At 39.4% G+C, this 11,445-nt stretch overlaps 1 protein-coding gene across 1 annotated transcript; it reads left to right on the top strand.

The window, feature by feature from the left end:
- Nucleotides 1-1,050: 1,050 nt before the first annotated feature.
- On the top strand, nt 1,051-9,157 carry LOC124284254 (fibrinogen beta chain-like). The gene is made up of 6 exons (XM_046720322.1): nt 1,051-1,387; nt 3,239-3,360; nt 4,813-4,909; nt 5,464-5,466; nt 8,846-8,911; nt 9,108-9,157. The coding sequence occupies exons 1-6, from the start codon at nt 1,051-1,053 to the stop codon at nt 9,155-9,157; spliced, it is 675 nt and encodes a 224-aa protein (XP_046576278.1).
- Nucleotides 9,158-11,445: the final 2,288 nt, after the last annotated feature.

Genomic DNA, 11,445 nt, shown 5'->3' with positions numbered 1-11,445 from the left:
ACATTTCTGGTGTCCCCTGCCTTGATATTGCTGGAATTTTGCTAAAAGCGGTCTAAAACTAAACTCACACACCTCATTGGCTGTACCATACGTGAATTTGACGTTGATGTATTGCGTTCCATTATTGGATGTTGGATTATCTTTCAATAGTTCAAGATTTTGTGATCAGCAATCTCACTGACATAATGTCCTAAACGTGCTCCGTGCTTTGTGCTCTCCGGACACCTGATAGGTCGGGCTCTATACGCGACTGATTTTAGGTCCGTTCTATTGGACATGCGGCGATATGAAAACCATTTCTATTTTTATCACGCCACTGAACATTAAAGAATGTAGTCTTGTGCTTCTGCAAAAGGGTGAATCCTTCCTGTGAAATTTTTCATGTTTTCAGGTATTTTCAAATTTCCACAGATGTGGTATCTGTATTGATGTGGAACTCGGTTATGTTTGCTTAATTTGGTGTGTTTAGTATCAGTTCATGTCGATCTATATGTATTACGAAAACATATTTAGTGAGTGATGGAAAACGATCATTAAAATCGTAATCAATAGGACACTACTATTTGTTATTTCAAAAAAGATGAAGATCTATTTTTTTCACAGGAAATGACAAATGTCATATATACAGTGGATGGACGTTCATCCGAGTAAGACTGAATGATTTACACATGTAATAAAGTAAATGTTTCTGAACTTACAGTACTTTCATGCACAACAGTTCTCAAACAGAAACCAAACTCTGGAAACTATGGATTGAAGTAATCTAAAACCCACTATACAGTCATTAATGGACCAGCGGTTTGGAAGTCTCTTCCAGACTCTTCAGGAACGTAAAAGCTCTTAAGGGCAAACACAGAGTGTTGTTGTTAAACATGCATCCATTACACACGCCAAAAAGGCATGTTTACTTCAGTATTGAGTTGATGGAAATGTAAACACAATCAACTATCCTTAATAAATATTATTGACCACCCTGAACGTTTACTCAAATCCAATGTATTACAAAGACCAAAGTGAAGCTTCACTCTGCTATTAGCCTCTACTCAGAGCATGACGTCTTTTGTGATGTGGTGCATGGTTCTCAGCCTGGCAATCCTGGTTGAGGTCTATGCTGCGGATGAACAACCGCAGTGTGAAGCACATGAATATCGCCGGATCAAATTGTTCAAAGGTCACATTGCCAAAGACCCGCCTATGTGGGAAAAAAGAGAAGAATTCATTGCTGCCAAATGCGCGAAGCTGTGCTCAGACGATGAACACTGCATGTCCTTTTTCCACAACGAGTTTACTGGATCATGTCAAGCCCATGCTTTCTTATATACGAATCCGAGTAGGGTGACCCGGAACGATGGATTTCAGTACTTCAGGTTCTACCCAGAGGGATTTCGTAAGTATTGCTTTTACATAGACTGAAACATCGTTCATCGTTCTAATAAGAGAAGTGTCTGTTATTCACAGGGTTTGGTCGCTTTGAACCAGTAGTAATCTGGAGTAATGACGTTTACTGTATCATTATGAAACCAGTGAAGATCCCGTTTAGAACTGGTCTTCAGCAACCCATGCTTGTCGTAAGAGGCGACTAACAGGATCGGGTGGTCAGGCTCGCTAACTTGGTTGACACATGTCATCGTATACCAATTGTGTAGATCGATGCACATGTTGTTGATGACTGGATTGTCTGGTCTAGACTTGATAAGTTACAGGTCAGTGCCATATAGCTGGAATATTGCTGAGTGCGGCGTAAAACTAAACTCACTTCCTCAACTTTACACACTATGTGGATACTTTGACCTTTAAGAAATACCAAAATGGCAAATCTCAACGCAAAAAGAACACACAAAAGCAGCTTATTCATAGAAGCTAACATGTAGTGCTGGTTTTATGGCGTTAACAGGCACTGCCATTTTCAAGATTGTCACATACAATCCTCGTGGCATCAGACAGTGCGGCGTTAAGCACGATTTGGCAATTTGAGACATATTCCAGTTGCCGGCAAAGTACCCTGCAGTCGATGTCACAATTACACGTGAATCACATGTTGACGAGAGAAAGTGCAAAACACAGTGAGCGTATCTTGATATTTATGCATTAAATTTGTAACTGTCCTCATCATATCAACCATTACACTCTTTGAAAGCTTTACTCAGGATATGCCTGATATGCATACGTCATTCATCTGAAACAAATCGAAGCGAGTCTTTCCATTATAGTTCGTAAGTCAACTGAAGTGAATTACATATTATCGATACACGCAAGGCTCAGTAAAACGTAATAGACACATGCTTGTGTTTATCGTTAGCAATGCGAGGAGATTGCCCGACTCATATTCTTCAGGAAACACGTGGGCGAGAAGAGGACCACAACTCTTTCCCATGGATATGCGCACATCTTGCCTTAATGTCTTACCCCTTAGTTTACATACATCGTATCCATGAAGAAGACCAGCATTTCATTCATAGTTTACCCGTGAAGATCCGGGTTAAAACTGGTCTTCAGAAACCCATGCTTGTCGTAAGAGGCGACTAACGGGATCGGGTGGTCAGGCTCGCTGACAATTTCGAGGAACGATGCTCCTGATGTTGATCACAGGATTGTATGGTCTAGGCTCGAATATTTACAGAACGCCGCCATATAGCTCGAATAGTGCGGCTTTAAACAACAAACCCACCAACCATCATTAATATATTTCGTAGAAAAATTACTTTGTTTTACTTTTGTAAAATTTCCTTGAAATCCTGTAGATAACTTTCACATGGTCACCATCTTCATTATCGAATGCCCCATGCATGATGGAATTCAGTTTTTACTTCAGTTTTTCAAAAGGGATAGTGGTGTAAAATATACAATCTATAAATTCAGAGAATATAAATTGGATCTGAGAAGAGAGTTAAGCAAGAGTTTTTTAAACTAGTGTTGTACGGTTCTTAAGAAACGTCCTTGAAACGCTGCCTTAGAAGAGTTAAGTACTTGTGAGCAATGGCGCAGTCGTGTGTATCGACAGTGCAGTGGAGATATCAGCGGACCAGAAATAGACGTAACCTTAGTCATTAGTAAAGCAAACTATGAATTCATTAACACGTGTTACCAGTTTACATTGTGGACATATATGTGTTTTGAAAACACATTTTCGTGTTTTTAGATTTCACAAGTCAAGAGTGACCAGTGTCTATAAATGTATGTTTTCATTTTGATTTTCTTTTCGAAACTGTTTCATTTCAAGGTTTATCCAACTGTGCAGAAATCGGAGCCTACTACAACTACGAACCATCACATAACGGAGTCTACACTATCAACCATCCACAAGGACCATTTCAGGCCTACTGTAATTTTCCTGACAACATCAACAACTACGCATGGACGGTACGGACCCATTTGACTTTTCACTTCTCCATTGATCAATCCCTAATAGAATGAATATGATATTTTAGTCCCTTGCGATTCATCTGTTTGGGTTATCTCGATCAGATCGGTTCTATATGACATTTGATTAGAAGTTGTGTATAATCATGCCAAGGAGTATTATTGATAAGTACCACGCTACCAAACTGTGACACCTATCCTCCAAACTCTTCACTGGCTTCCTGTATCAAGCAGAATATCAATACAAACTTCTTCTTCTTACACACAGCTGCATCTATGAAAACATGTTTTCTCAATATCGTAAAAGCCGCATTCATCTCCATGTTCGAAGCCGATTGCTCCGCTCGTCAAACTCCCTACTGCTTACACAGCCTCACGTCAAAACAGCCATGGGATCAAGAGCGTTCTCTGCTGCAGACCCCTATCTCATTCTACCACTCGCCCTAAAAGAAATAGAATCTGCTAACGCTTTCAAAACTGCCCTCAAAACTCATCTGTTCAAACTCTCTTTTCCATAGATATTGTTTACAATCTTTTCTCATCATAGCGCCATTGAGCAATATGTTTTGGAAATAGGCGCTCTATAAATCAATTATTATTATTACTATTTGCTCATTTATTCTATGGTACGGAATTACCCTTGTACTTATCATTACCCGCTGTCATCTCTGCTGCATCAGGAACAATGTTCAGCACCTCACACTGAAGAATGTTACACTTTGATTCTCAAGTTGGGACTTACAGCTGACCAGGAATCTGTCCATAATGAAGTCAGTGTGACACCTAGAGAGAACAAAGCAATGTAATTTAATTAACAACCGTCTATAGTTTATACATTATTAACAACAGAGGTATTACAGCAGTATGATACAAAAGCAGTGATTATAACAATAAATACAATGATTGTAATTGTCACCTAACTGTACTGCCCAAGTATCCAGGGTAATATTGATCTCCACAGAATTGTTGTTCACCAATCAGAAAATGGGTACCCGGTGGGATAAGTCATGTGGCCATGAACCTTCTAGCGCCTCAGATGCAACTCCGGTTATCTGGGGTAATAATAATCAGCCTTTGTTATGCGCCGTTGAACAGCTTCGAGTTGGATATCAGGCACCACAGAAATCAATTATTTATGATTATTGTCACTGAACTTCATGTGATATGAGGATAGGCAAGATTTTGCTCCTTTTACATATCAGTGAAAAAGACTCCAGGAGATTCTCCAACTCCCTAATCAGAATATAGCGGAGATGCCCTTAACTTTCTACTACTCTGTAGTAGCTTCCAGAGTTGTGCTTAAATACAGCTGACTACTGTACCCTGGTTCCCAATGGTGAGGTCGTCGTGGAGGATACAATGACGCGGATGGTGTTATGAAGAGTAATATTATTCAGCTGGTTAAACTGTTGGACAGCCAGTATATATTCAGTCGCATATATTTATTTGCAGGTGATTCAATACCGGTACGATGGGTCGGAAGGATTCGATCGCACCTGGGACGAGTACAAAGAAGGATTTGGTGACCTTAACAAGGAGTTTTGGTTAGGTAAGAAGCAGCCGGAATCAATATGTTTGTAGTCAATTCGATAACCATATGCAGAATTTAGTGGGTGTTTGGTGGTGTTTTCTATGACAAAATACGTCAGTGAGGACGGGTATCACAATAACCAGGAAACACGATTATAATATCATTGTTAGATCTTGACATTTTTCGGAAGTGTAGATCACTTTATCACATTGCATATTAGCGCACTCCAGAATAAACCCATCGAGTGTTCAAATCACAGTTATTACTATTTCCTGTCTGCACCATGATTTTGATCATTGTTGTTTTCATAAGGCTGTCAACATCTATTGCATGGCAAAGAAGTTAGTTAGTGGTCTCTGCACGATGCTACTAGCACCACAGCAGACTGTGCAAATGGTGCCTTTAGCACGACTGAACCCTATCTTGTGGTCGTCATTGTGTAGTGGACTGTTGGCTTTGAATCATTTTAAGGATATCACCCCCAATGTCATATACTTATCAATTACAACTGCAGGTGGCTTTGCACATTGTCACCGATTTGGTTTAAGTTGACTGTGATGGTCATATTCCAGGAGGTGAGGGTATTTTTGACGAAGTAGTCTTCGTTGTCGATGATTCTTTTAGGTGCCGATATGTGTTGTTCCAGACACTAAATACTTGTTGGCCTGCTGACGTTTCGACAACAGTGCAGCATGCATTGCAACCTTCCTTTAGGCCTTCGTGTAGCTGCCAAGCCAAAATACCACGTGGGGCCGATATGTGTTGTTCCAGACACTAAATACTTGTTGGCCTGCTGACGACAACAGTGCAGGGCATTGCATCAGGCCTTCGTGTAGCTGCTACCACGTAGGGGCATCAACTTGAAATGATCAACTTGAAAGTCTAAACATACCATTTGTTACGACCATAAAATAGTCCTTTTTCATCCATTTTGAGCCTTGAGTCCTATACCAGAGGGCGGCGCCTCTTGGGCCAACCTGTCAAGTTTGCCCTCCGGTTCATTTGTCTTCAGGGATCTGTCTAGGGCAGAACCAGTCTGACTTGTAACCTGTTTGGCAATAATGGCTACCCACCTAACACTGTTAACGTCATGATACAACGTTGTCACAACATTAGTAATACGTCATTTCATAACGTTATATCACAACGTGGGATGGTTGTACATTGGTAACGTCATGATACAACGTTGTCACAACATTAGTAATACGTCATTTCATAACGTTATATCACAACGTGGGATGGTTGTACATTGGTAACGTCATGATACAACGTTGTCACAACATTAGTAATACGTCATTTCATAACGTTATATCACAACGTGGGATGGTTGTACACTGTTAACGTCATGATACAACGTTGTCACAACATTAGTAATACGTCATTTCATAACGTTATATCACAACGTGGGATGGTTGTACATTGGTAACGTCATGATACAACGTTGTCACAACATTAGTAATACGTCATTTCATAACGTTATATCACAACGTGGGTGGTTGTACACTGTTAACGTCATGATACAACTTTGTCACAACATTAGTAATACGTCATTTCATAACGTTATATCACAACGTGGGGTGGTTGTACACTGTTAACGTCATGATACAACATTGTCACAACATTAGTAATACGTCATTTCATAACGTTATATCACAACGTGGGATGGTTGTACATTGGTAACGTCATGATACAACGTTGTCACAACATTAGTAATACGTCATTTCATAACGTTATATCACAACGTGGGATGGTTGTACACTGTTAACGTCATGATACAACGTTGTCACAACATTAGCAATACTTCATTTCATAACGTTATTTCATAACGTGGGGTGGTTGTACACTGTTAACGTCATGATACAACGTTGTCACAACATTAGTAATACGTCATTTCATAACGTTATATCACAACGTGGGATGGTTGTACATTGGTAACGTCATGATACAACGTTGTCACAACATTAGTTACAGCAATATTACACATCGTGTATCGACATTGACACAACGTTGTTTCATCGTTTCTGAAACGTTGTTGCGACGTAAACTGTCTCATTTCCGAAAATTGTAAGAACAAACGTGTTTATCGAATTATTCTTACTTTCTGCGGAAAACAAGACCATAGTGCATTATTACCTATCATATTACACTTTGTGATTTCCATCCCATAAATATACTGAAATCACAGTAACGTAATTTCCATTCTTTCTGACAACGTTAATATCACGTCACTGTGCAACGTCATGTCAAAACGTAATAACAAATTTGCAAATTTACGTAGAGTAAACGTTATGCTTTGGGCTCCTTATAACAGCGTTTCTTATAATTTGGTGTCACGACGGAGTTTTCATTAAAACTTTTCATTTAGAAATTCTTTCTTCACTATTCAGCTACAGCACCAGAAAACACACGACCAAACAACACGCACATTGAAGTGAATTTCTGCTTTGTTTCTTATGTAGTGTTCTCTACTGAGGAAACTATTCAACTATGAACGTTAAACAGAACGATAAAACAAAATACGTTCCGACCGCGTATATTACGCAACTTTACCATTTGGCCCGTTGTTGGCAAAACCTCTGGTGGCGTCGCGGAAATTTTATTCAAGGGACGCTACTCCAAACTGGTAGCCTTTCATAGAGCGCTCTGTGGTGTGTACACCTCTCTTCAAGCAGACGCGGCGACATGATCACAAGCTTGGCCTTCGGGGTACAGGTCTCCTCGAATATATAGCGGTAAGTGTTTCATTTTATGTTTTTATTATGTTCAACTTTATTTCCGAACTGTGCCCACTCATTTAGTTGGTCGTGATCGGGAGAGATGTAAGTTCCACGTGATGCTCGCTGCGCCGCGCGTAAATACGTTGCAGTGTACACATGGGTTCGAATCACTGTTTGAACTATATTTATTTTTTTAAATGAAACTATAGACTGTTGCAATCATATATTGTTTTTATATGTTATGAATAAGGTATATTTCAAATTTCAAATTTGAACGAAATCGACGAAGAAATATAGATTTTAATAAAATTCTACTGCTACACTATTGTATGAAATACACAAGGGGTGACACTCCCGATGCTAAAAACCTCATCGAAAACCAGGCAGCCCGATTATTTCCACGTGTGCAATTATTGCGGGAAATATTAAAATTATGCTTTTCCGCCTGGGTGAAAATTCACTGCTAAAAGCCGAACCGCGAGTTCATCTTTTGATCACCGAAGAGTGGACGTGGGGTGCGTTATTGTGTATACGAAGCAATTTATGATCAACAGTGTGAGCGATGGTTAACACAAACGTTGCGCATAACATTGGATTAATTAAACTGGGTACAATGTGGTTATGGAATCATGTTCAGTTATGGGAAATATATTCAGTTAACACGACTGTATTGTTGTTTCGACTTTTCCTGATGTTATCTAAGATATCATATTTTTAAGATTTCCCCAACATCCAAATCATTACAATACATGTATATTTATCCCCCGCCGCGCGTTAAGCGCGAAGCGGGGGATATAGTATTAGGCTCCGTCCGTCCGTACGTACGTAGGTACGTCCGTCCGAATTGGAATATCTTAAGAACCGTTGGCTGGATTCTGTTCATATTTGGTATCTAGGTTCAACACAGTACAAGAAAGGCCCCAGTCAGGTTTGGTGACCTTGACCTTCATTTCAAGGTCACAAGGGGACTTTAACGTTTTACCCTTGTCAGCGAGATATCTTAAGAACCGTTCACTGGATTTTCTTCATATTCAACACCAAGCTTTATCTAGTTTCTTTAATATTGTATTCTATATTTGAAAAACCAGTTTCATTAGAAAGTGACACACAATAAAAAGCTAAATGTACTGCTTTAGATACTATTTTCTACAACTGACACCAGTGACATACTGTTAGTAAATGGGATTTATAATTATTCGTTAAATTAAGAATGTGATCGCTTGTGGTTTCTGTGCAGGTGATGCTTACTTGAAGTACAGAACAGAGAAAAGTGAAGATTCCAACGACCGTACCCACAATAAGGGTATGCACAATACAATAATAAATAGAAACATCTTCCGGAATGAAAATGTCGAAATATATACTTTTTTTTAATTCAAATCAGTGGGTTTTTATGCTCCTACGATCCAATGACACCAGACATCTCATTATTACCAATGTCTGTTTATATAAAAATTAGATGCCCATGTCATTAGATGTTTATGTTATTGTTTTTTCAGAGGCCAAGGCACAAAGACAGACCTTGGTTTCAGATGAAGATCTCCTTTAATTATTTCTTCCCCGTCATTATTTGAGGACTGAAAATATAATAATCCCCTGCCACTCAGTCCAATTTCTAACTTGTAATTTAATAAATAAATAAAGGTAATCTGAACCAGAATTATATGTTGTTCATTATGTGGCTGTTACAATCAAAGTTTAACTGATCCAGAAAATGGATTGTGGGACATCAGATGCATAGATTATTTTGCAGCTCCCACTCTTGCCCTCAGTGTGAACTTTCTGGGGTAAGGTCAGGAAAAAACATGTCTCACAACACTGTGTTGGGCTTTTTTGTAGGGCCTGGTGTCTGATTGGTATAAATCAATTATGCCTTGAAAATTGTTTTGAAATATGAATAATACATTAACTTATTACTGAGAGGGTACGTAAGTCCAAAAAGCTTTCAAAGTAAAATTTTCGCAAACCAAGTTTTTAAACGTAGTATTTTTTCTTGTAAATTTTGGGCTCAATTATCCTACAATCGCCAGCGGCTGAAGGGATGGTGTAAATCCAGCTAGGGTCCATGCAAGATAGCAAGGGTACTGTAAGTCCCCATGGTCCCTAGTATGGTGATCTACCTTCAGTTGTTGGCGATCTATAGCCTGTTTTTATATTGTATTGTCCACTTAGTGCTATCAGTTTTAACTTCCCACACTAGTTTTAGTTCTAATTGTGATATTCTAGTTGTTTTACTGTCCTTCGTCGACAGGTTTTTATCATATACATATATTCCATTTCAATGTCAAATATGTTCTCGTCACGATATGGCTGAGACATTGCCGATGTGACGTTAAATATTAACTCACTCACTCACTCATTAACTAATTGCATTCATTTTTCTCGAGCCAACATCAAGCCATCCAGAGGTGTCAAGCCAAGACAGGGAGAGCGCATTTAGTTGTGTGGCTGTTTCATGGATAGAGCCCAAAGTGAATACAATTTGAAGAATGTATCGCTTGTTATGAGATAGCATTGTTGGATTTGTACAAACAGACGTTTATCCAACATTAGGCCAACGAGTTCTGTGGATTCGTATTTATGTTGTCACACTGTTTTGGCCTAATCTTGGGATACCCCAGAAACCATTGTCTAAACATCGTTGGTCAACGTCAGAATGGTATCTGGGGTTTCACAACGTCAGGCGTCAGTGACGTGACAACGTTAATATGTATCCACAGAATAACGTTGTATGGACGTACTATCATTACGTCCCCACAACTTAAAATGCAACGTTATCACAACGTACTTATAACGTTCCCATAACATTGTGAAAATGACGTATCACAACGTCATGTCATAACGTTGTGACAACATAAATCGGAGTCCATTACGTTGTGCAGACGTAATATCATAATGTTTCAACAATGGTAACATAACGTAATGACAACGCGAAATTGTTAGCTGGACACCTGTGTCCATTTTGCTGGAGTTCAGCATCCCTGTAGCGCTAGTGTTTATGGTTGGTTTCCACTACAGCACCGTCCCTGTTGACACTCCATGGCAGGTGGGGGAAGGCCTGTTCTCTCAATATGGCTACCCCACAATAAGCTGGTTCTCGATCTAAACCTAAGAGAAGGTACATATACTGATCACGGCCACGATTTCTTTTGGTAGAAGGTGACCACATGTTCTTGTCAAGCTCATGCCCCTGATACGTGAAGCAAAATAAAATTCTTACAGCCAAGTACTTCTTTTATAGAAGCAAAGGAAGTAGTAGAGGAGAACTCATCCATTCCCCTGCAGTTTCTTCTTCACTTTGGAAGGTTGATCATGGATGCCCAACGGCAATTAACTGGATCACTGATGTCTAGACCATTCTAAATGACATTGATGCTGAACTCCCGTCTATATTTAGAGGACAGAATGCTGATGTTTTTAATAATCTGATTGATGTATTCGTAGTGAGTACTGGTGTTACTATTGTCACAATAAAGCTGAAATATTGAATTTAAATTTTAACTCGCTCATTCACCAAACCAAAATTGGACGTTAAAACAAAGCAGCATATACGTCTCACCTGGGTACTGACATTTTATTAATACAACCGCCCACTGAAGAAGGATAGCACCAGGCACAATTTGATTTTATGTTGCAGGGAATGAGAAGATATGGCGTTTGACCGAAGAAGGAAGTACTTCATTACTCATACAGATATGGGACTCTCAAAAAAACAAGATGGAAGGCGTTTTACAAGGATTTCTCCATAGGGAACTCGTCCATGAACTACGCTTTGCAGACAGGGTGGTACACCGGTACTGCAGGTAGCTAACATGGAACATTAAAGCTTGTCTTGTT

The sequence above is a fragment of the Haliotis rubra genome, unplaced genomic scaffold (assembly GCF_003918875.1).
Source record: "Haliotis rubra isolate DU_JTF1 unplaced genomic scaffold, ASM391887v1 Scf332, whole genome shotgun sequence".
NCBI lineage: Eukaryota > Metazoa > Mollusca > Gastropoda > Lepetellida > Haliotidae > Haliotis > Haliotis rubra.
Note: the sequence above shows the minus strand (reverse complement) of the source record. Positions and strands in the feature narration are given on the sequence as shown.